Genomic DNA, 27,295 nt, shown 5'->3' with positions numbered 1-27,295 from the left:
AAATTGATATTAAATACATAAAAGGATGCATCTTCTCCTGAAATGCTATGAGAGCACTCTCTGTATGTAGTACAGTATCTGCTACTTTAGTACATATGACCTATGACTTTTTCACACATCTGTCATTTCTCAATCTAATTGAAATCAGACTTGTAAATCCACTCCTCTATGATATGTTTGTATTGAAGCGTATTGTAGAGGAGCGGATATACAAGTGTAATTCTCATTAGATTGGTCATTAAATATTTGACATCCAATGCCACTTTTTCTATATCATGTCCATTAATTATTTACAGTGTCCATAACATTAATTCTGATCTTTAGTTATGAATTGTACGTAACACTATTTCAGCTTACAATCAATATGTCCTCTCAGTACTGAGTATGAAACTAACATCTGGAAAAAAATTATAGTATTCTTTACATGCTGCCCATGCAACATTTTCACTATGACTTTAGTTGATCTACCTATGACCTCTTGACCATAACTTAATCAAAATTCAGGACCTAAAATAGCTTATATTGTTGTAGCCAATACTTTCAAAAAGTAGAATTTACTTACGATCTAGAAATGCCAAATGCCTTTGTAATCACAGCATCTGCTCTGGTTGATCCGACAACAATCATCCTGTATTTAGGTTCAGACTTCGCAATTTCATCCTCTTTGTAGTCTGGAAATGGTTTCTATAATTATAATAGAGCATTGTTAATGTAATATCTTTTCACAAATGTGTTTCAATAAAAGCATTATTTCATAAATAGTTTTTATTAAAAACACTTCTTTGATTATGCTAAAAAATAGAAATACCTATATGCTCCAATAATTTATCTACAAGATAGTTGCATACATTTACAATTATCTGTCCAGCTGTTTTATTAACAAACTAAGAGGTGTGTTAGTAGAAATGATCTGGAAGCCAGTTTTCAATGCCACAACTACAGATGAAATTTGTTTTAAATTTCATTTCATGTACATTCTTGGATCCAGAATATTTAAGAAGAGTCTAACAATTAAGGGGATCTAACTAAAATCATTTAAGCAGTTGGATTTTTAGTTCTCCCACTTTTGAATTAATAAATTGCCTCAAATGATAACAAATAAGTATTTCAGTCAAATATTTCTCACTTATACTACAGTAACTTGATCCAAAGAGTTGGATCATGCCTCTTTGACAGGTGCGGATCATTGGATCAAACTCGATGTGAAGCATCTCGTTTGATCTGATGATCCACAACCTTCAAGGAGATGTGATCCGACTCTTCGGATCAAGTTACAGTAGCAATAATATATGTATGTATTATGTTTAATATTGCCTACATAACATCACAAGGATGATGTCATAATGTAACTCGTTTCTATTGTTTAAAAATCTACTGACGAGCTTGAAGGGCGAAACTGCTATAGATAAACGTTTTGAGTACTTAATAGATTTGATTTTTGTGTACATAATATATAAAAATATGTGAGAGTGTGTGCATACATGACGAAATATTCTGCTAGATGTATTTCAGAAATTGTCTTTAACTCTGTGACTGAAACAGAAGGGGAATTATATTGCAATGATTAAATTTGGCTTAGCCTGGCATATTGTACTTTCAATAGGTTCCCATGTAGCACAAAACGTTTTCATAACATTGTATTCCTTTTGTAAGGATGTTATCGGAAAACATTACTAACAAAACATTTTTATAATGTTATAATAACATTTTTTTTTTCAGTTGTAAAAACGCTATAAGCAAACGTTTTTGACCAATGTTTTAAAATCATTTTGTCATCGTTTTAAAAACATTATAAAAACATTATTGAAAATGTTAGGATCATCTTTCTTTTAAACATTTGAAAATACGTTTTCAAAACATTTTAATAATGATTTTAAAAACATACTTAATATACTATGTTTTTCAAAAAGTGACCCAAATCAAAGTAGTGTTTTAAATATATTCTTTTGAAAATGATTTTTTATTTAAATTACATAATATTAAAATGTTGCCAGCCAACACAAATATAACATTGCCTTACGATGTTGATAAAACATTTTTAAAACGTTACAGAAATACATATAACTTTAAAAAACTATTCGTACTTCAACTTAATTTGATTTATTTAATCGATATAACACTTTTAAAAAAATGTTTAACAAGACTCAACTGCAGTATATTGAATTATGATAATCATTTTGTAAGTTAAGGACAATGATTTCATGCTTCTAAATTACCGAAAGTCATCTTACATCAGTTTTAAAACATCTTTGATACAAAAAAGAGTAAAAGTCTATTTTTAACTTAACAATATTTTAAACAATGGAATTCATTTCATTTGCTTGTGGGCATGCATGCTCTGCTCTGGGAATTAAATTCCCCCTTTCAATGTGTTTACAGAGTTATAATGGAATGACACAGCGGGATACTATGGCCAAGATCCTATAGTTATGCAATTTTCTTGCGATTTGATATGCTGTGTAGGTCAAAGTTTTGGAAAACCCAAGCCATTCTTGTTACACAGAGTCTGCGAGTTGGTGAACAGTCGGTTAAAGTGAGTATAATTTTGTAGTTAATATTAATTTTTATTTCTTATAAATGCCAGCATCGATATGTAAATGATTCATTCTGTATATTTAGCAATTGTAAGTGTTGCGCCTGCATAGCCAACCTTTACACTGGTATTAAACTGATGAAAGTAACGATCGTTATAAAAAATGATAATAAACTAAAACATATAAGTACATCACTTTTGTCCTCATGATTTCATTTCAGTATATGTAGTACATGTCATTTTGATTGATGTTGTAATTCAACTGTTTTAAACACATGCATTGATTTAATATATAATTTTTACAATGAATTCCATTTCACATTTTTATAGCTGCTGCACGCAAAGCATCAAAGAAAACTGTTTCGTTTGCGACAATCAAACGAGAAGTTTTAGACGTCCTCAGATTCGCCCCATACCTTCCTGGAGGAACTAATTATGCTAAGGTATATATGAAGTTTGTCATCAGAAAAATACAGTAAAACATTGTTAAACCTTATGCTGGTCTGTTTATACAACTCTGTAGCATATCACTTGTTTCTTGTCTTCATCAGCTGTGTGAATACACATAGTACATGCAGTTGTCCGCATAAATGAGTAATAATTTTGTAAATTTATGTTTCATGTTCAAATCTTTCTTTTTCAGAAAAAAGGGGGAAAGAAGTCGATACAAATAGATGAATTTCCATCAGATTCGGAATAATTAATATTATATGTACTGATTTTTCCAAAAATACAAATTTTATTTGCAAAGAAGACTTTTGTTTATTTTATTTTATTACGGTTCAGGTTTTTAAACATATTCACAGTATATAAAAACATTGGTGAAAGGGTTTGAAAACATTTATCAAAATTGTTGGAAGAATGTATCTTGTAAAACTGAATTATCTTGTAAAATTGAATTTTAAATGCTCTCAAATGGTTTCTATAAATGTTCTTAAAACGTTTCTTCTAAATGTTTTCAAATGGTTTCTATAAATGTTCTTAAAACGTTTCTCCTAAATGTTCTCAAAACGTTTCTTATAAATGTTATGAAAACGTTTCTTAGGAATGTTTACAAAACATTGCAGTACAATGTTTTCAAAATATGTTATGCCAACGTTTAAAAAACCATACAAATCACGTTATAATAACGTTTTAGAAAATGTTTTCATAACATTTTCACAATGTTTTTACGTTTTAATAACGTTGTTGTGCTACCTGGGTTAGGACCAGATAAGAATCTGCATCCAAGACCCACTATAAGGAATTCTCAAAATAATAGTACTCAATACATATATAATGATCCATTTCAGACAGTGATTGGGATAAGCACGCGCCCTGCGCCATAGTTGCATCAAATTAAAAAATGGCGCATAGAATATCAAAAACACTGCGCCATTGTGGCACATATCGTCGATATACTTAGAGCTTTTCCCCCACTGACTTCGTAGATATATGAAGTTTTCAACTTTTGAGCTGATCGATTAAATGCTTGATAAATCTTTATTGATGTTAATGCTTTTATAATAGTACAACTTTACATTCTTTTAAGCATATTAAGTATGACTTATATTTCCTCAGTGTCTAATCAAACAGTAAAAAGTTATCCTGGTTACTACCAATAAATTGCAATTTTAATGAGCATGGACTGGAGATGCAAACTGTCTTTAATTATCACCTGAATGATAAGCCAGTACTGGCAGTTGACACTGTTGGAGCAGAAGAAATGTCAAAACAGACAATCATGATGAGAATCCAAACTTTCGCAAAACATAAATTTAACACATAATAAAACTAAAGTTACCAATGGCAACACAGTCTAACAGTAGTGTTTAGATTATAATTTACTAATCTCTCGGACTCGTCATTTTAAAAGGTCGCATACAAATTTCAATATGACGCATTCATTTACCGTCACATTGACACTACTGGTATAAACGCACCATTGTTACATTTAGCATATTGCTTATAATCCCAATCACTGTTCAGAGTGCATACTTTTAATAGTGTACTTAAATTATACACATACTTTTACTCTGATGGCGAATTTCATCTAAGGGGCGTGTTTTTATAGGAACGACAAGGGAGTATTTTGTGGTTATCAATTTGTCTGTTGCCTGTGAAATATTAACATTGGTCCAGAATTTTACATTGTTTAATTTTATGTCAAATTCATCCCCTTCTTCATTATCTTTGGGGTAATTCGCTTCTGCTCTGACTCCGCCAGATTTTAGTCTTCTCCACACATGACACACACTTGGATGACCGTCTAAAACACTCAATAGTTGTTTTGATGATGAATTCTGATGTCCATGATGGAGGCAAGAATAGCTACACGTATAACGAATGGGGCAACTTTGGTTATTCCATACTGATATCATAAAACCAACTACAGACAGTCCGTGTCTTGACATTACTATCGGGGTTCTGGGCCCTCGACGTGAAGGTATTTTAATTTGAAACATCGTAGAGATTTTCCGTGCTGTCATGTCATAACTCTTTCGTACTTAGAGGTAGAAATGTGCTTTGGGTGTTGAGTTTCGTATCTTATTTTTAGAAATTGTTTTCCAAGATTTTTCAATCTGTTCTGATTTTTTTCTTTCTCATCAACAAATATTTTGATGTCTTTGAGAACCGACATTTTTCTCCGAAACTGTAAGCTTGTATTGAAAGCTAGCTTTACTTGAATTTCTAAAAATTCGCGGGAACTTGATAAACAAAAGTATGGGAGACAGGCAGAGCGATGAACTCCCTCCTCACAGTTCAGGTTCACCAAAGTCGTCTTTTAATGCGGATGAACCGCCCATGGTTTTCCAGTGTGCTCAGTGTAACGTCATAGTTGGAGATTCTGCGTCATGGGTTTGCGTAGATGACATATCTAGGACAATCACACTCAGAAGTAATTAAGGCATACTATTATTAATTATTGACTATAGTAATTAATGTAAACTGTTAATATTCCGTGTACCCCTCTCTACGTTTCACCTTAGCTATTCCGATTAGAATTTATCCTTTGTCCGCTAACTTTTATCATCTTTTACGTCTTTTATAGAACTATACCCAGAAAGCAAGCTATAACATTAGGCCAATGTCATCAGTTACATTGGACCAATCACAGGAGTCGGCAATTTTATCAATAAAGTAGAAATATATGAGAAATGGGCATAAATACTACCACTGAGCTTCGCGAGCGCAGCTCAGTGGTAGTATTTATGCCCATTTCTCATATATTTCTACTTTATTGATAAAATTGCCGACTCCTGTGGACCAATGTTGGCAAATGACGTTGGCCCAATGCAATTTTGCTCATCGGCCCAATGTTGGGCCAACGTTGGCCCAATGTGGTGTATGTTTCCTTCTGATATTGGGCCAATGTTTGTAGCATTGGGTCAACGTTGGCCCAATATTGACCCGATTTCATGTTTATGACATTGGGCCAACGTTGGGCAGATATCATTATAATACTTGGTTATTAATGTGTTTTTTCTTAAAACACTACAATATATTGTTTGCAAAATGTTGTCATTCTGCACATGAAGTAATCCCCTGTAACCCCAATCATTAAAAATTAAAGTCTGCTTATTAAATTGATCACAAATAAGATTGAAACAATTTATCTAATCAAAGGTTCAAGTAATATCAGGCTTGATTTTGATACTGCTACAAATTATCAAAACAAAATAAAATACAAATGATTATATTTATTGTGTACCCACAATAAAAAAAAAATGCCAAATAAAAATATTTTTCAAGGCAAACAATTAGTCATGAAGCGCTGTCTTGGCTTCGATTTTCTTTCTCTTTTTTCCGGTCTTCCCATTGTTTTCTTCCCCCTTCTCGGTCACAGGAATACCGGAACCATTTCTTCACCATGTTACTGATCTCACTGTGACTGGAATCTGCACATAACCTCTTTGCTCGAACAGCTCCTTTAAATTAAAGTTAAATTTATTACCTTAAAAAACATTTGTAAATAATTAGTTTTCGGAAGAAATGCTATTTATTTAATTGGACCCATTAATGTTGCTTTCAGGATTACTTACTTGTTAAAACCTCTGTGCATGCGAAACCGATTGACCCGCCCAAATTTTGAAATAGAACTTTAAAATGGTAATGATATCATGAATATAAAGTTGGAACATAAACCTTGGTGTTGTTTTTTAAAGAACATGCACAGAGGCTAACAATATCTTTGAGATTATCTAAAAACTGATTGCAAGGCAAACTATTTGAAAAACATCAAATCGTTTATGGAGAGAGAGGGGTGGGGTGGGGGGGGGGGGGGGGGGGAGTCCTACTAAACAGAGTATGTTAGGGTACGCCGGTAAAATTTCATAATTTAATGCAATTTAACCGCTGTTCATAGGTGTTCTTATTTTACTTTAACCTTATAAATATGTATCTGGAATCTGTTGTGTCTGGTTGGTGTCATAAAATACCAGCGCATTACATTTAATTTTCCAAGATTATACTTTTATCTTATTTTTAAAGTATTAAGCCTTTTTTAATCAATTGAACAGTGAATTCCATTAAAATAAATCATTCAGTGGTTGAACAGTGAATTCCATTAAAATAAATCATTCAGTGGTATTTAGATTTACATAAAAAGGAAATTATTACAATGTACATCTATGAAGAATTGTCGCTGTTGTTTTAAATCAACACTGGATGTGGGTTTTTTTTAAGGCCAGCAATTATTCACTTGATTTGAATCAGTAATTGGCTAGTGGACACAGAAACAAAATATAAAATAAATTGGATGAATTGAAAAGGAAGGTTTAAAAAGGTCTATTTGTTCCTTTCCCACTCCAATTTAATTGTAATGCTAAGGTTGTCGCCATCAAAAAGGACAGTATCTCCGAACACATGTTTGAACATTGTCGCCTCCAATGCATATAAGTTTTCCAAGCTTTAAATCACAATCATATATTTATATTAGTTAACTGAAACAACCTTTAGATACATGTACAAAATAATAAATGTATAGTGTAGTATTTATTACAAATGTACAAAACAATGTATTGTACAGTATTGAATTGAACCCGGCAGAGCAACAACCAAATAATACAGGCACCTCTCATTGTGAGGGGAGGTACTTATATCTACATTAACTTCATGTGCCTTTGAGCATAAACAAGATAAGAATGGGAACAATTTACACAGTAAATTTGAAATATATTAAAGATGATTATAAAAATATTCATACATCTTTTTTAAGAAGCAACTGCATGTAACAGTTGAATAATCCAAAATTTAAACTCCCACTTCTCACTTGCTCTGCATAATGAATTTATCAACCACCTATGAGTAATTGAATTTGACGGCTCATCCCACAGTTTAGTGTTTTAATCGCTGCCACTCCCCAGTTTTAGCAACTCGCCTGACCTTTATTTCAATGTAATTATAAAACTGGTTGGGGTGTCTTGATTTATATATTTATTCACATCCTGTCCCAGGGAACTTATACTGTTATAAGAAAACTTTTATTCAGTTTTCTAATGCAACACTCATGAAATAAGTCATTCATTCATAAATTGGGTTAAAATTTTGAACTTAGGATTTCAAATCTAAATAAATAATCATGCATCCGCTTCAAAGAAAAGAAAAAACAACAACTATTCAATGTGTTGGTCACATTCTTTAGTTCTTAAAAACAAATATAAATAGATGCAGTCATCCAATTGCATGCATGAACAAAGAATGTCCTCAAACTATATCATAATCTGCCTCTTCAATGCAGCATTCTTAAACGTTATGTAATCAAATATGCTTGCAACACAACCATTGCGCCAACATCAAGATAAAAAGTTTACAAACGTGGAACCAACGTTGGCCCAACAGTGCTCCAAGTTGCGAGTAAAACAGTCGCATTTGCGATCAGAAAATCGATTTTGCGACTAGAGGTTATATTTAAGTCACATTTTTGTGAGTGAAAAAAATCGGGCATCCAGTAAAATTTTGTAATCATGATCGGAAGTCTGAATAAATATTTTCCAGTCTCGTTCAAAACAGCGTTTGAAAGCAATGAAGAGGGCGGTAAAACCAGGGTTAAAGCACTTTGTATTGATCAGTAGTAAAAAGTAGAAGCCTCGGCCTAGTACATGTAACGAATACATTCAAGAATCACACGGAGAAAGTTCTGCATTTAAAGATGACGTAGCTATGTCTAAAGAAAAATGCAAAAGTAAAGGAAGAACCCCAGTCCTAATGGCTGAGGGAATTTTCATGGTTGATATACACTATACAGATATTGCAAAATGTTTTGCAGAATTTGTGCGGCCGATCGGCCAGAAACTTCCACCATTTCTGGACACCTATTGTCCGATTTCACCACGACCTGGTGTACGTCTTTCAAATGTGGAAGTGTGACTATTCACGGTAACAGTAAGAGACACGTCTTTGTCCGTGACTGTATTATTAACTGTTGCTGCTTATTTTCACAGACAATTACAAACTCGGGATGTAGTGTTCTTATTGATGCTGGTACTGATTGTTCAGCAAAAGATCCAACAAAAGTAGAAGCTCTTATTCGCATAAGCAGTGAAGGCCCACTTATTGAGGACTTTAAAGCAAATCTTTGTTTGGAACGCTGGGTTTTCTTCCCCAGAAGCGTACTGTAAAATATATAGGATGGCCCAATGCAGTACAACTTTTGCCAGAGTAAATACTTGACTTGTTAGCATCCAGCATGTTTCACAGCACATTTCTATTCAGTTTAAAAATAAAACAAACAAAACGCATACATGGGTGTACTGTAAATTTTTTTCTTGAAAGATATTCAAATTAAAAAAAACTTGTAAGTCTTATTTACAAAATCTTTTACCATGGCGAGTAGCAATTTTGAAGATGGCAACTAGAAATTTGAAAATGGCGACCAGAAATATTTCTAGGTCGCCATTTTGCGACCTGATAGCAGGTGTGACTTGGAGCACTGCCCAACATAATGCTCCCCAGCTTGCATTTAGTTCGCAGTACAGCTGTTGGGCCAGTGTAATCACCCTAACTAGAAACACTTGATATATAAAAGAACTTGTGCTAACAACAGTCCAACGCTGGGCCAACGTACTATTAACAGCTTAATTAAACATCTTTGTTAAAGATGCATTTTAACATTGGGCCAACTTCAGAATCCCAACATTCTCGGAAAATAAAGCAACTATAGGAGTTAATTTACATGTGTAAGTTGAACCAGCGTTGGACCAACATAGAAATCCCAACATGGTTTAGACGATTGGCATGGTAACATTGGCTCAACGTTGTCTACCCCACGCCCACCATACAACCATGTACCAATGTTGGCCCAACATAGTCATGCTATCTGGGATAGGACCAATATCTTTTCAAATTAAAACCTGTAATTTGTAAACACTAAATTAATGTATCTGAGTTGGATAAAGTTTCTTTCCGATACAGGACCTGCCTACTTGAAGTCAAAGAATAGCAGATTATAATAATATACACCAAATGTAATATTGTATTCATGTTACATGTGGTTTATAATACAGGGTTTTATTCAGCATTTAGATGTTACTACCCATTAAGGGGAATTTTTGAGAATGCAGTCGTGAGCTTCCAGGGGATGGGAGACATCCATGGAATATAATATCCACAGATTATAACAGCCATATAAAGTGATTGATTACTCATTTTATCTGTATTGTAGGTCTGACAATTATGGAAAATGACTTAGAATATAAAAAAAATGATTGTTGTTGAAAATTCTTATTATAATACAATTTTGTGAATTTTCTACAAATGAAGGGGATTTTTTATCTGTGGAAGGGAAAATATCCATTTCTTGACAAAGGGGAAAGGTACCTTTTACCAGTAGTAAAAACAACATAGATAAATCCCTCGTGTAAATCAACTTATTTACATTATTTTTCGAATAACCTGTTTGCATTATGCCCCTGAACTAAGTATTGGACAGCTGATTGGTAGATGTACATTTATGACTCGTTTACGGGAGTTATTGTTCTTGCTCTAGGTCGTTTCAAAACTACACACTGTACTTCGTCATGCTACATGTATTTATGCATTTGAGACAGGCTTAATCAGAAAAGCATATTACTTTTGATGTATATGGCCCATATTTTTGTAGGTCTTCTATTACCTGTAGGTCTTAAATCATGTCCAACAGGTGGTCTCAGTGAATTATTTTGTATGCATGACTAGTGATGCCATTTAACATGTTTAATGTAATACCAGGGCTTTTATTGATATCTGATTCTTGTGTTCCTGTGATGAAAATTTGTTGTGGCTACTTATGTATCTATCTAATAGATAAAGGACTTGCATCTTGTACAGATTATTAAGATAGGGTAAACTATTTTATTAAGGATCAATGAACCTGCACAGATGCTAACTTATAAGATAAGATTCAAGTTAAAATATATGTGCCATGATAAAGTAAAATTGCCAGTATCAGGGGCTTTCATCACCTCTGATATCCACTTGTCTTTTTGGCAAAGTGTATTTTTAAAGAATAAAGATTACTTGTATAAACTATCCTAGAGTTACCTGATTTTGATTAGGAAAATTCAAATTGAACTAATGTAATCATGGCAGTATCTTTAATATTGAACAAATAATGCAAACTATGCAAGTTCTTTACTTGGTTGTCAAAGTGATGAGTCCAAAATTTAAAGGAGTGTCAAATACACAAGTATGTGTGTTTATATGTTTAGTATATTAAAGGCTAAAAACTAAATTTTAATTGATTTCAGACCTAACAAATGCAGTGATGCAGGATGAAGAAATGAAAACAGCTAACACAGGATTTGATGCAGGAAGGCAAGCTAGCACGGGTGTATACAGTTAAATCTTGATGCCATTTTGAATGTGTTAAAGTTCTTACTTCAGAATACATGTACTGTATTAATTAGTGATGAAACGATTGTCGCTGACAATCAATTGTCGATCGTTTTTGGCTCTTCGATTCCGATTATCGATTTTATTTTCCATAATCGATTGTCACCCGTGCACTACTTGATAACTAATCCAAGATTCTTCTGACTGTTAAGCCCGCTTTCATATATTTCGTGACATGTGTGGGGGAAAGTCGGAGTGTATTGAAAAGTGGGAATTCAGTGATACCAGCTGTTGTCGCGCTGCTTTGCCTTTACCTTTAACAGCTTTATTTCGCGGGTTTATTTTCCAATACGCTAGGATTCTATAAGTTAATCATGACTTAGTCTACTACAATGCTATTGTCATGTAAAAAGCTCTAACACTGACAAATGAAGCATCACTTTGACTTAAAGCGCCTCCTTGCCATTTGAAATTCCAATCAGAGTCCAAGTAGTCATGATGAACTTGAAGAATACTCATCCGATAATTGAATCCTATCTAGATCCGCAAAATAAAGTTGTAAGAGGTAGGCAAAGCAGCGACATTAGCTGAATTCCCACTTTTCAATATGGAGTCCGCTCTGAATCTTCCACGCACATGTCTCAATATAAAAGCGGCATGGGGTTAACAATCAAGGAATCTCGGATTACATGTAGTTGATAACTTGATTTATTATATAGCTAATAAATAGTCTAATATAAGATCTGCGTAAAATCTAGAGAATGTTAGCGTTCAATATCCTGAGAATTTATTGAACGCTAACTTTGCATTGCGTAAATTGTATGCGCCCGAAACATTCCGAGTATGAGCGTTCAATATTGATGTTACCGTAACGACTTAAACAAGCCGAAATGGCAGACGACGGTCCTCCGAATCTGACAGAGCCGGTATTTGATATTTACTTAAGCAAAATGTTTTACTGTACATAAATTATGATGTCCCCATTTACAAAATCAGTTTTCTTCATGCATTAGTGACGGGTTAAATATTGAACAGTTAAGAAATGCATGCTGTTATTGCACACTGCCAATACTGATGAATTCTCGTCTATTTTGGAGTAGTTTGCGTGAAAAGGGATATGATTTAACAACTAAATACTTTAGCTATATAATAAAAGGGTTATTGAACTTATATAGGTGAATATTGGCACTCGTTGGCTGTCAAAATGCACTCGCAAGCTCGTGCATTTTGACAGCCAACTCGTGCCAATATTCACCAATATAAGTTCAATAACCCTATAATATTTACGTATATCCCAACCCAGGGAAACCCAAGTCAGATGTCGGGATTTTTTCTTAAAAGTAAAGCCAATCTTGATTTGTGACGAGAGAAAACACATTTCATTCCTCGTTAATGGGTATTTGTATGTTGCACATATCCGGGCATAAAACTAAAAAGAAATAACCTTAAAATGATAAACATTTATGAACTGCATGTAAATAGGGATTATATCGATCATTGATCGACACAGTTCTTCCGATATGATCGATTATGAAATTTTCCCGATTATTAATGCATCATTGGTGACAATAATCTTAAAGGGAAAGGCAACCCAAATTTTTTTTACTTGATAAATGATAGGATTAATTATATGATAAAGATTTGTCATACTATTCTTTTGATATACAACCTAGATAAGCTTCAGTACTAATTTTAAAACGTTAAAAATTGAAATTCCCACCATCTATAGAGACTGCCATGATGCAGAATTCTTGTATTCAAGACCACAAAAATCAATAATTTTGACGTCACACTGTCTATTCCGGTTTTGATGAGATTCTAAGATCATCAAAGATACAGTGCATGTTGTAGCTTTTACGAATACATTGTAAATATGTGGATACCTTCCTGTCAAGCAGTTAATTCACTTATGCGAAGGGGAGATGTGAAAAAGCCCGAAATTCTTGACCCAACAAAGTTATTTGAAAAGAAAATACTAAGTAAACTGGATCCATCATTTGCATAATAATAAGTTGAGGTTTGAGACATTTACATGTATGAAGAAACGAGTACCAACTGCCTGGTCTGCGACTGACCATCGTCTTTTCTTAAATTCTTCTTGCGAAAGAACGGGCTCAAATCTATACAGCTCCAAACTTAGCTGTTCGTAACTTGTCATATTTACAGTGCTGCTGATGAAATAAAGCGGAACTGACGGTGTGACGTAATAAATTAAACTTCAATGGCCGCTCTCTTGGCGGTGGGTAATTTGAAATATAAGATAGATTAATAGAGGGCAAAGCCCTCTCACGGCCCTTTGGGCCGTGAGAGCGGAGCTCTCCCTATAGGTAACACGTTACATGTTTAAAAGGAAAATATAGGAAAATAATGAAAACTTAAACCATACCTATGGAACTTGAAAATTTTGGTCCCAATGGGGTCGATTGGAATACTAGCGCGTGGATATGTATTCCTCCATTTTGAATCTCGTCTACCCTAGGCCTAGTTCACATCGTTTTGAGATGTTACATAAAATCCGTAAAAGCATGTAAATTTTATTTTCTTAATCATATATATAGGCCTAATCAATCTTTGATTAACGCCATTTCTCCTATGTTTATAAATTTGCTAAACAACGACGCTGAATATGACGTCACAATGTACTGTTTACATCAATTGCATTATATTTCCTTGTTCTTTATATAGGCGGATCAAATGTCCAAAATTAGGATGCTTTGATGCAGCTCTGTCCTCGTGCTAACTTCAGGTTGTTTTTTGTCCTGTTGGATATACATGTAGATACTTATGCCAATATTTTTTGCTTCGCCCTCAAAAACGGTCACGCCATAAGACATATTATTGATTTAATTGTTAAGCAAGGATTTTTGTTGTTAAAGACTGTTATTTACGATATCAGTAAGTAATACTTTATTCATAAAGGCAACAATATGGTTAGGGTTGCCTTTCCCTTTAAGTAAAGCTGTTAAAAGTGCTGTAAAATTTTACTTAATTGTATACTAGGAATCTTTGTATTGTGTATTTTACCCAATGCAACACAAAGCAATTTTTTTTTTTGGTAAATAATTTGGCCAATGTTAATTTTTTACAGTTCGAGTTATTGTAACTCTGGTTAAGTTAGCCCAGATTTCAGTTTTAAAAAATTTTCTCGCAAAGAATGAAAAGGCTGAAAGTAAAATGAGGAGAGCTAGGGTATACAGTAGGGGTGTAGCAGCGATTAACCGTGAGACGGTATATCACGGTAAAAGTATGCTACGGTTCAATTCACAACACTACACTATACCACAGTTCAGTATTCTCAGTCCAGATTAATTTTAACCGTCCAATTTGGCTTTAAAATCCTGTTGTAAAAATGGCTTCCCGTAATGGAAAATGTGGTGCAAACCATGCTGTTGAATTATTTCTACCCCTGCGACCCATAAATCTCAAATATGGGAGCATTTTGGATTTTGTACAATGTAAGACAATGGTAGATCATGTTGATGTTTGGATCTTTTTAAAGAAAAACGTGCAGTTGTAACAGTAAGGTCCAATTAAATGATACCAAAAGCTGTGTAATTGTTCATTTGTTATTATACATCTTAAAAGTATCATGATATATATATATCTGTATCATGAGGCAAGCACATCGTTGCACCCTTAATATACAGTACTTTGATCAATTTGAAATTTCTTTGATTTTTGTGTCATTGTACTTGGAAATTTTTTTCATTGAGAATTTTCTGTTTGGTGTAGCACCTACTATATGATGTCGTGTGCCACATGTCAGGAGGAAATTGGGCGGAAGTATAAGGGGGCCGTCAATCATTTGGACCCTGCTCGAGGACTCTATACTCTGTTTGTTGACAAACTGTCCAGGTATATTGTATCAAGAAGAATTTACTCTTCTATTTTTATACTGCACATGTTACTGACATAAAAAAAATTAACATATGATCATGCTTTATGCTCTAAAATACATTTATGCCAAAATCTTGCAGGCTAAGAATTTGTGATCAATGTTTTTCCCAAATCATAGTAAAGCATGGTGATATGTTGTATATTTTTGATAATATGAATAGGGTGAAATGAAATTGTGAAGTTTTTCTGTCGGCATACCACTTTGTGGCCCAGCCAGAACTCTTTTAAAGTAAATGTTACCTGAAGCTTATATTTTCAATGTATTTACTATAATTGTTTGATTGAAAATATTGTTTAACGTCCCTTTCAAGGGTCTTTCACTCATACAGAGATGTCTGATGGTCACCATTCAGGCATTGCTGGTGAAGGCCTGCAAAATTTCGGCCTATCCTTGGCTCTTACTGCCTTTGAGCAAGGGGTATGGAGGACCAATTCTAAACCGAATGCCCACGGGATTGCTATAATTGAATATTATCTGAAGCTTATAATCTCAATGTATGTACTTGACACCAAGGTTGGTTATGAATAGAGGACAGGACACAAACTTTTTTTCTATTTGTACAATGTCAAAGTCATTGACAGCATACTGATTTTTGTCAACTTTAGAAAGAGTAAATCAAGGTAAAAATTAGTTCACATGAAGTATTTCTAATGATTTCAGAAAGGATGAATTAATGAAAAAATTAGTTTATTATGCAGTATTCTAATGAAGAGTGAAATAAGTGGTGGGGATTGAATATTGTTTTAAGTCCCTCTCGAGAATATTTCACTCATATGGAGACGTCACCACTGCCGGTGAAGGGCTGCAAACTTTAGGCCTATGCTCGGCGCTTATGGCCATTGAGCAGGGAGGGATCTTTATCGTACCACACCTGCTGCGACACGGGACCTCGGTTTTTGCAGTCTCATCCGAAGGACCGCCCCATTTAGTCGCCTCTTATGACAAGCAAGGGGTACTGAGGACCTGTTCTAACCCAGATCCCCACGGAACAAGGGGTGGGGAAGCTGTTGTGTAAGGGTACAGTAAAGGTTGCTTTAATTCTTTATTTAGACTTGCCGTAGTCTGGATTTTACAAACAATTTTTTAGGTTTTATTAGTTTACGTAAGCTATAAGCTTATCAGCTCACCTGAGCTGTAAACTCGTGAGCTTTTCTGAACAACTGTTGTCCAGCATCTCTTTCTACTACTTCTCCCTAATCATTGGGCCAATATCAACCAAACAATAGGCACAATAGGGTCAAACTTTTACGTGGGGATGTAGAAGGATAATCTTTTAAAATCTTCTTAAAGTCATGATTAGTCATATTGATACACATTCCATTAAAATTTTACATGATAATTATATAAATACAGGGGGGGGGGGTCTAATTAAAAATATTCTCCAGAACAGTGAGACCATGTTAGTTGTATTGATGTGGTGTGGATTCAAGTTCAATTGAGTCACAACCCCATGTTGTTATGTTTAGGTTATCATATGAGATCAAAATTTGTCAGGGGGTAAAAATCTTTTTAAAGATCATATGAAGAACAGAGGGACCAGGATGACTCGTGTGAGCAGTATCTACTTTTTAATGAAGGGAAAAGTAATCCCAGTATCTGTCAATTTATTTCAGCTACCAGATTGGAAGTTATGGCAAGGAAATAACTGAAACTGTAGATATGTCTGACATTCTGAGTATGGCAAAAGTCCGGGACATGAATATCCAGTTATCAAGGGTTTGTACATACTACATGTAAACAGTGACCTTCTTGAATGTTTTAGTGTCGTGGTTAGAACTGGTGTTGCATCCTCTGCAAATGAAGTCCATTTGTACACTGTTCATTTGCTAGATCATACCCTGAATAAAGAGGACTTAATTTTTTATGACATACTTTAGAGGGTAGCTAAGTGATCATATTCCAGATTATTAGGAGCATGGATCATGGATTCCTCTACCACATTGTGTAATCCACAATGGTGCCCCTGACATGAAAAGTATCACCACCAAATTGTGGAATTCATGACCCTTGGACTATTTACTGATGCAACAGGAAGCGGCAGTCATTTAGTGAAAATGCTGATACATGATTTTTATGCCCCTGTAATCTGAGATTTGGGGACATAAATGTATATTTAGATTTTCGTCTGTCCATCTATCTGGGGGTTTTTTTCTGTTAGTTTTTTATCGTTTAAAACTTGAACCTTGGTCATAACTTTTGAATTGATGGCCATAGGGCTTTCATATTTTCACATGTGTATTCCATGTGATCTTGACCTCAGGGTTTAATCTACTTTTGAAAATCTTGAACCTTGGCCATAAGGGCTATTCCAGAAATAAATACACGGGGGGGTCGGGAGGCACCTTTTGTATATACCAAGCACCCATAAAAAAAAATATAAAATTACCCCATGACCCATCAAATTAATAAACTCATTTTACAATGACCCATCTAATAAAAAAAAAAAACTAACCAGACCCACCACAAAAATATTTTTAAAAATGAAAACGGTACAAATCTCGCGAGGTTTTCGGGACAAACATTCTAGTCAATGACGCGGTAATGCCTGTGCGACATTGTATCACAGTAGTTCTGAAGAAACGATGTCACATCAACAATCAAAGGCATCTATGGCGGGAATGTTGGATAGATTGGGAGTCCAAACGATGCTATTATCATGAAATGGGTATGGATATGTTTTTCCACGAATCGTTCGTCTTCTAATGGAGCCCGCGCCCGGAGGCCTCTATATCACCATCACACCAACTGATAAATATAACGCATCGGTACCCTCGTATAAATCAACTAAGGTTTGCCTATTTTTATTTGAAAACGGAATACCTATTGGTTTCAAAATATTCCCAAAATCAATGCACTGTAAACTGTAATAATCTACAGAACAGAGTTCGCCGCCATCACGTCCAAAGGGACCCTATTAAACGTGCCTCTAATTTGAAGAGTGCCGTAATGGAAAGTTATGCGCTGCAAAGAGCGACAACTCGAATAGTTCTATGTTACTTTCGATTTCGAAAGTAGCATTTCGAAAGCACGTTTTCAATTTTCCCTCCGACGTTTTGTAACCAACACGACAAGAGCGACAATAAAAATATTCTGAAAACTCAACACCCACGTAGCACAAAATAAAACAATAGAAACTACCCACTACCCATAATAAATATTTTATTAACAATCCCACCACGGACCAATTAAAGTATGAAAAAATACGACCACCCACACAAAAAAAATATCATTTGCCGCCCGACCCCCCCATTTGATCATTTCTGGAACAGCCCTAACTTATGAATGGTTAGTTTTAGGGCTTTCATATTTCACAGGTATTCCTTGTAGCAAGATATTTCTTTGGGTTCATCGATTACTTTGTTGTCATATGGGGGCATCAGTGTTTCACAAACACATCTTATTTTAATTGCTCATTTACTCTAAACTGAATTATGAGAGCTAAGGACAATGTAATTTCATTTTTGAAATGTATGTAACACTTTGATTGAGCTGTTCATTGTGTAGTTGAGTTTTTGTATGCTGCTTTGTTGACTGTTGAGGCCTATAGGCGTATTGTTGTTCATATTCCATTTATCTCTGTCTATTCTTCTATTTATCTATGTCAGTTTGGTGCCATGATGCAAGAGGTCAGTGACCGACTTTATGCTTTGGAGCAGAGGTACCAGCCTCAGGGTGGAGATGATAACATGAGTGTGAAGAGTGTGGCCTACCCCAGCAGCAGCTGGACCAGTGTCCCTTCACAGTTCATTTCTCCATCCCACCATTCCAGACTCTCCTTCACCAACCACCAACTGCCAGATACACAAAACCATAAAAGTAAGTTTAGACAAATGTATGCTGTTTGACATTCAAGTTTCACTGCAAAACTGTGACCAGATGAAATGATAATCAGCAAACAGAATTCAATAATAAGATAGAGACATTACATTGTTCCTATTTTTATACGCCCGTCGAAGACGGGACGTATTATGGTATGGCGTCGTCCGTCTGTCTGTCCGGACATTGTGGGCAGGATACAGACTGAACCATAAGCCCTAGGACTTTACAACTTGGTACATTTGATCACCATGATGAAAGGAAGATGCCTATTGTTTTTCAAGGTCAAAGGTCAAGGTCGTAGTATCACTTTTTAGGAAAACCTTGTGGGCAGGATACAAACTGAACCGTAAGCTCCAGGATATTATAACTTGGTATATTTGATCATCATGATGAGAGGAAGGTGCCTATTGTTTTTCAAGGTCAAAGGTCAAGGTCGTAGTATCACTCAAGGAAAACCTTGTGGTCAGGATACAAACCGAACCGTTAGCATATTTATGAAGTAGCGCATTCTAAGGCTATCCCTCTTTATATCTTGATATCCATTTCTACAAGCATAATAATGAATTAGCTCACAGAGGACAGTGCTAACTTCACTAAAATATGAATCCCACTAAAATATGTTTTCTTTGAGCAAAATCTACGGGCGTATTATGCCACGTTGGCGTTGCTCTTGTTCATAGGTTTTAGATTGCCAAGGTGAACTTTCCTGAAAAGTTTGGTCTTTCATTTGTTGGCTTGTATTCATATTTCATGACCATGGATTAAGGTGGGGCTAAAGTAAGGTCTTGAACATCTTCACAAGTCGAGGGTTACTATTCAAAACATGGGTTCGAGATGGAAGATGATGCAGTTACGCTAAAATTAGGGGCCACGATAAGGGTCAAAGTTATACATTTGAATATATAAAGAAAATCTTTAAAAATCTTCTCAAGAACCATGGGCCAGAAGAGTGGAGATTTTATTGAAGGCTTCCTGATATAAAGTAGATTAAATTTTTTTCAGATCATGCGGCCCCTAGGGGTAGGTTGGGGCATTAATAGGGGATCAATTTACATGCCGATGTTTCGGAAAATCTTCTCCAGAACCACTGGGGCAATTTCAACCAAATTTGGCACAATGCATCCTTGGGTGAAGGGAATTTAAGTTTGTTGAAATGAAGGGCCATGCCCCCTTCAAAGGGGAGATTATCACAAAAACAGGGTGAGGTCGTTTAGAAATCTTCTCAAGAACCACTTGGTCAGAAAAGCGGAAATTTCCATGAAAGCTTCCTGACAAAGTGAAGATCAAATTTGTAAGAATTATGAACCCTGGGGTTAGGGTGGGGCCACAAGGGGGGAATCAAAGTTTTACATGCAAATGTACATCTATATGGGGTCAAACTTGGCACAAAGCATGCATAAATGAAATCTATTGATATGGAAAGCCATACCCATTTACAGGGGCATTTAACAATTTTTTGTCAAGTTTATGATTATTAAGTTTGATAGTTAATGAAGTTTTAGTCGTTACCTTTGAAAGGTTTCTTCTGAACCATGCTGCTTGTGTAATGATTGTTTTGCTCAAGCTTGTTTATTGCTAGGAACTGCTGCTCAGGTGAGTGATGTGTCCCATGGGCCTCTTGTTTTAATTTACTCGGACACAGTTGTAATAAGCAGGATTCGCCCACCGACAAGAAGAATAAAAGGGGTGAAAATAAAACGTGGCTGAATATTTCCCTGTATACTGTAATCATTTCAATGAAATTCCTATAGGATATGGATATATGTATATATGAATTCAAATTAAGTAATCAACATTCGAAACAAGTTATTTTGAATCATGATGCAACTTTTGGGAATTTTATGGAACAGTGTTAGAAAATCATGATATTTTCATTTAGGGAATGGGAGTCTTATTTTAATTATAGGGAACTCTTCAAAAAATCACTGTTGTCATAGTAAAATTTAGTTGAGGTCTCAAAGAGGGACTAAGTATATTGTATAGACATTATATGCATTAAGTCATCTGAGAATTTTGTCAGTCATTTACACCTGTATGTCCAACATACAAGCTGTGTATATCATGATAGTTATGTAATGAGTAGGAAATTGTCATATATTTAGCATGTTTAGAGAAATATAAATTCTTTGAAAGTCTTGATGTTTCTTTGTAGATGAGCCTATGTTCAAGACACCACCAGTCAGACATGCCTTGCAGCATCAGGGTTTCAATGAGAGTTACACAGAGAGTGTACGAAGCACCTACTCCCACTTAGAACAGCTTCACAAGAATGACAAACGGGAACATCCACTGGATATTGAATCAGCGGCGAGCTTCCAAAGTCACGCCAACAACTATGCCCGAAACATTCTCTGCAACAAGGCTAGGCAGCAGAGACGAAACTCGTTAAGTCTGGAAAACCAACAACACAGAGAAACCTTGCCCCAAAATCAACGGAGAGGATTATCAACTCAAGTATATGAAGGAGAGAGAGAGTTCACTCCAAAAAGACGAAATGAGGACACTAGAGATACCATGGACGAGGTCAAAACTAGCAAGTTGGTGCACACTGCACCTCGTGCAAACGTAAAGCGTAAAGATGTCTCACCATCAGGCCCTCTCCAGGCTATGATGAGCAGACGACAGAAGAGGAGAATTTGATTGAAAAGTTTTACACTCATACTGAAGTGAAGGTTAATATAATTGATTGCATCCAACTGGATTTTTGTTTGTTTTGTTTTTAGCAGATTCTGATTGGAAAGATATACCAATTATTTTTATATGCCCATCTTTAGACAAGATGTCTTATGCCACAGCGATGTCTGTGCATCTGTTCAAGGTTTTCTGTTTCTATTTTAATTTCTCTGTCACTTATTAAGCTGAAACTTTCCTTGTAGCTTCTTTGTGGATCACTCTAGATTTAGTTGCAATTTTGATCAATTTTAACCCCTCTTGCTGGAGGTTTGCCACTTTATTTGAAATTTTATTTTACAGAGGGTTTGTATGAGTATTGAAGATGTGCAAGTGGCAGGGATTTTAATTTTCTTCAATTTCATTGGGCTTTAGTCATTTTTGAGGAAATATTAGTACATCAAAACTTGTTTACAGCAAAGTGATTTTCATTCCCTGTACTTTTAAACATATTATAAACTTATTGGATATAATGAATTACATTTATAACGAAGTAAAATTGTTCCCAGCACTTTAGTGTAAGCATGAACATAGTTTGTCTGTTTCACTTCTTGCACAATTCTTAAGCAATGGATTTCTTATTTTACAAGTGTTTGTATGGGTATTGAAAATGTGCATGCAGCAAGAATTTTGTTTTTCTTCAATTTCTGAGAGAATAGCAGGTTATTGAACTTAGTTTAAGGAAATATTACAAACTGGGTACATGGTTTGTCCATTTAACTCCTTTCTCAGTTCAATGCTAAGGCTTTTATAAAATATGTACACATTGCAGAAGTTTTTTCTAAATTCCTTTGATATTTGAAAAAAAACGGGTTGTAGAACTTGGTCAATTTTGGGGAAATATTGTACACACAGGGCTCTTGGTTTGTCTATCTACCTCCTGTCACAGTTTTTAAGCAAGTACCTTTCATTTATACAATGCAAAAGAAATTGTGTCACAACTTGAAGATGGCTGGTACTTCCTACTGTAAAGGTCTACAGCTTCTGGCATTTTTGCTATGTTTGGTAAATGATGTCAGAGAAAATAAACTTCTTAATAAAAACAACCCACATGAGCACTGTCAAGAGCATTTGTGTTGTAAGAACACACCCTATTTTATATTTGATTTTAAATTAAATATGGAGAACAGGACAATTATTATAGATTTTATAGCCCATGGGCTAGTGATATCTGTAAGTAACACTACGGTGACCGATAAGGATTTTGGGCCTCTTGGTGAATGTAGATATAGCAAAAGATTGTACATACTCTGTAGTATTCCCAATAGAAGAGTTGTAAAAAATAAGGAAATGGCATACGTCTGAAAATAATTCCCCATGTCTTGAATGCAGAAGTCATTTTAATTTTTATGTCCCAAAACTCAGGATTCATATTGTTTTGTTTCAAATTTGTTTAGAACTCGAACCTTAGTCACCCATAATTATAGAGTGGCTGGCCATAGGTTTGCTTTCTTACAGAGTGCAATCTGTACTGTTTTTACCATTGAAATTAATTGTATGTTAAAGACTTATTATTTTTTAGCTCACCTGAAGTGAGTTTTTCTGACAACTTTTTGTCCAGCGTCTGTTTATCCGTCCATCCATAACCATTAACATTTTCAACTTCTTCATCAGAACCACAAGGCTAAGTTTAGCCAAACTTGCCACAAAGCATGCTTAGGTAAAGAGGATTCGCAATTGTTCAAATGAAGTGCCACATCCTCTTTGAAATGAAGATAATTAAGAATTGATAAAATTTAGTGGCATTCTTTGAAATAGGCCCTGTGGTTCTTCAGAACTTGGTACAAATCATCCCTGGGTAAAGGGGATTCAAATTTGTACACATGAAGGGCCATGCACTCTCCAAAGGGGAGATAATGAAGAAAAGGCAAAAATAGGTTTGGGTTTATTTAAAACCTTCTCATGAACCACTGAACCTGAAAAGTTGAAATTTACATGAAAACTTCCTGACATTGTGCAGATTAAGTTGATTCAAATCAGTATCCGTGGCTAGATTGGGGACACAATAGAGATCAAAGTTCTAGATGAAAATATATTGGGAAGCAACTTTTAAAGATCTCAAGATAGTAGATAATAGTAGGGCTATGACATAAAATATGCAAGCATCATCAGGTAGTGCATTTGGGGTAGATTGGGGCCACAATAGGAGATGAAAGAATTATGTGGAAATGGACAGGGAAATAAAGAGAAATTCTTTTCACGATAAGCAGGACCACACTAAAGTTGTAATGTCCAGTGACTGTAGTTTGAGCATGGGTGATGATCACAACAGGCACACATTGGTTTACAAGACAAAGAATTAACTAGATGTCATGGAACTCCGAAAGGGAGTGTGTAAAATGAAGTTTGTGATTAATACATGTACAGTGTATGTTTATTATGATAGTGTGTTATGTATGTATTGGTATCAAATGTTGATTACAAAGCTTGCAAGGTGTTTTGGTAAGACCCATGAACTTCATGTCACATAAATGTTGATTTTGGAAGATAGAATAACTAATAAATAAATGGTCAATTGTTTAGAAGCTGTGGAGGTTTTTATTATGCCTCCTTTTGATAAAGGGGGCATTTTGTTTTGCATCTGTCAATCTGTAGAACAAGTTCTGTTCACTCAATATCTAAAGAATCCTTTGCTTGACAGTTTTCAAACTTGGTACAGTGGTTGCCCTTCGAGAGTAGATAACCCGTATCAATGTTGAGATGATATGGTCAAGGGTTAAACAGGACATAGTAAGATATTGTCCACCCAATATCTTGAGAATGCTTTGCTTGATAGATATCAAACTTGATATGCTGATTTTATTTAAGGAATAGATAACCTGTATCGAGTCTAACTGAACGTGATAAAATGTTGTTCATTCAACATCTTGACAGACATAACATTTGGTACACTGACATCTCCTAAGAAGTAGATGACCCCCTTTTGATTTTGAGGTCACAAGGTCAAATTGAACATACATGTAGTTAGATTTTTTTCTGCTCAATATCTTGAGAACCCTTTGCTCTACAAACATCAAACTTAGTTCACTGGTTCTACATAGAACTTAGATGACTCCTTTGGATTTTAAGGTCAATGGTCAAACTTCTCTGGACATAAGATAATGTTCACTCATCTGTAGAACAGGAGTTGACATCACATAACATTTAGATGAACTCTGCAGTAGAGCATTTACATTGCTCCTGAAGAAGAGCGGGCTTTTACATGTACAACACTTCTTTCCAGACATCAAGATGTATTTTCCAAGAATGAATGTGATGTAGGTCAGACTGACTTTACAGAACTACCATTTAAACAACCACCACAAAGGGTTCTGATTGCCCTTGCCAGTGAGAAGGATGATGTGCTTCAGTCGCAGAACAAAGAAATAATAGTTATTCCACTTTCGTACAAGATTGCTTACAACATAAGCTCGTTGGTCCTAGAAGTACATTATGCACTCGGAATTGATGTACACATTCCTAATAGAAGTCTTTATGCTGTCATGGTGCACCAATCTATCTGACATGTGAATTGATAATGTACTTCTCTGAGAAGAAGGTTGTGACAAAATGTCAGTGCAATATCTGTATCCATGATGAGAAAAAATCCTGAAAAACTATTTGACCTTCTTTTAGCCCTAAAGTAGGTCACGGTGCACCAATCAAATTGAAATGTATTTCTCTGAGAGGAAGGTTGACAAAATTGTAGGGTAATACCTGTATTAATAAAGAAAACAAAATATAGAAAACTTTGACCTACTGTTACCCCTAAAGTAGGTCATGGTGCATGATTGATCGATTATATATTGTTTAACATCACTCTCGAGAATCTTTCACTCATATGGAGACGTCAACACTGCCGGTGAAGGGCTACAAAACTTGAGGCCTATGCTCGGCGCTTACGGCCTTTGAGCAGGGAGGGATCTATCGTGACACGGGACCTCAGTTTTTGCGGTCCGTAAGACCGCCCCATTTACTTACGACAAGCAAAGGGTACTGAGGACTATTCTAAACCGGATCCCCACTCCAACTGAAATGCTAAATGGACTTACTCCTCCGAGAGGAAGCTTGTGACTAAATTTCAGGGCAATATCGATCCGTAACGAAAACGAGGTTTTTATACCAAGCGATACTTTAACCTTGAGAAACAATAGGCATTCTCCGCTTGGCATACGGTGTATGTGTACCACGTTTGATGGTCTTAGCCCCAACAGTTCGGCGAACTTCGGTCTGTATCCTGTCTACAATGTTTTCACTACTAAGTGATACTACGACTTTGACCTCTGACCTTGAAGAACAAAAGGCGTCCTCCACTTGGCATGAGCAGAATGTGTACCAAGTTTGATGGTCCTAGTCCCAGCAGTTCGGTCTGTATTCTGCCTATAAGGTTTCCCTATTAACTCATACTATATGTCCTTGACCTCTGAACTTGAAAAACAATATAGGCATCTCCCTCTCATCATGTTGATCAAATGTACCAAGATGCAAGATCCTGGAGCTTACGGTTCATTTTGCCTACAAGGTACAGACAGAGGGACGATGCCACACCATAATACGTCCCGTCGTTGAAGGGCGTATAAAACTTCGTTAATTCCCTGACATGGAGATTCATCCAGAACTTCTCAACTATTGTAAAACAACTTACCAATTCAACCAAGATAACCAGTGGTCCACAGAAGGGGATGAATCGTTTGCCAAACTTGTATCAATTTTGATGGGTTTCATGGGCAATTCATTTTAGACACAGATGCCTGGATGTAGGTATAGAAACCGTGCTAAACCAAGTTTAAGATGGACTTGAACAAGTAATTGAACTTTTAGCCGTGAAACATTTTGTGGAATTTTTTCACCAATGTTTACTGGACCAGCAATTTGGAGTCATGGCTCATAACTTCAAAATTTATTACAGGCAAGGGAAACAACATGGAAATGATGACCGTTTTAACAAGGTGTCCGAATCCTGAGGATTTCAATTTCCCAGATAAAGTCCTTCATTTACTGACTTTCCGCATTTAAGAAGAAGTAGACGATATTTGACGGTTGATTATATAGCGATAGATAAGAGCTTTTTGCCGTAAATTGCCATATAGCAATGCAGCTGGTAAAGAAGAAAACCAAGGTGGTGGTGTAGTATACTTTGTGAATAGGAAGACAATTTCTTTATTATATATACTTGAAACATCGAAAGCCTGTGAATAGTTTTGTACAAGAAGACCACCGCGGTGTTCTAGAGGTATAGCTTTCGCCCCGCATGCGGAAGGTCGGGGTTCGAATCCCGGCCGCGACAGACTTAAGTCGTTAAAACAGGTAGTGACAGTTCCATCGCCAAACGCTTGGCATCGGGTGTGAATGTCACGGGTCCTCTGAGATGACTCTTAAAAACGGATGTCCCGTGTCACAGTAGGTGTGGCACGCTTAAGAACCCTCACTGCTCAATGACCTTAAGCGCCGGGCATACATGTATAGGCCTAAATTTGAAGCCCTTCACCGATATTGGTGATGTCTCCATATGAGTGAAAAATTCTTGAGAGGGACGTTAAACAAGATGCAATCAATCAATTAATACAGGTATACATTTTTGATTAAGCCTATTTATAGTTGAAACG

At 35.6% G+C, this 27,295-nt stretch overlaps 2 protein-coding genes across 4 annotated transcripts in view; one reads left to right on the top strand and one right to left on the bottom strand.

The window, feature by feature from the left end:
- The window catches only part of LOC125674685 (uncharacterized), a 22,705-nt gene extending 1,506 nt beyond the window's left edge, over positions 1-21,199 (bottom strand). Inside the window, exons 1-3 of one of the 3 annotated variants that reach the window (XR_007370203.2) lie at positions 20,550-21,199; positions 18,932-19,012; positions 563-684 (exon numbers count right to left, since the gene is read on the bottom strand). Coding sequence is in view for 2 of the 3 variants with exons in the window: in XM_048911918.2 (XP_048767875.2) it covers positions 563-684; positions 4,663-5,001 (461 nt within the window). In the remaining variant the exon portion in view is untranslated. Of the gene's footprint in view, positions 1-562; positions 685-4,541; positions 5,041-18,931; positions 19,013-20,549 lie in introns of those variants that run through there. The other 2 variants (XM_056160522.1, XM_048911918.2) reach the window with 2 other exon arrangements.
- On the top strand, positions 5,152-24,230 carry LOC125674684 (uncharacterized). The gene is made up of 6 exons (XM_048911917.2): positions 5,152-5,411; positions 11,239-11,305; positions 15,056-15,178; positions 16,835-16,937; positions 18,827-19,037; positions 21,193-24,230. Exons 1-6 carry the CDS (start codon positions 5,237-5,239, stop codon positions 21,678-21,680), a joined length of 1,167 nt encoding a protein of 388 aa, XP_048767874.2. The 5' UTR covers positions 5,152-5,236; the 3' UTR covers positions 21,681-24,230.
- The last annotated feature ends 3,065 nt before the right edge of the window (positions 24,231-27,295 follow it).

Source organism: Ostrea edulis, chromosome 3, assembly GCF_947568905.1.
Source record: "Ostrea edulis chromosome 3, xbOstEdul1.1, whole genome shotgun sequence".
In the NCBI taxonomy this organism is placed as follows: Eukaryota; Metazoa; Mollusca; class Bivalvia; order Ostreida; family Ostreidae; genus Ostrea; species Ostrea edulis.
This window is presented reverse-complemented; position numbering and strand designations above follow the sequence as displayed.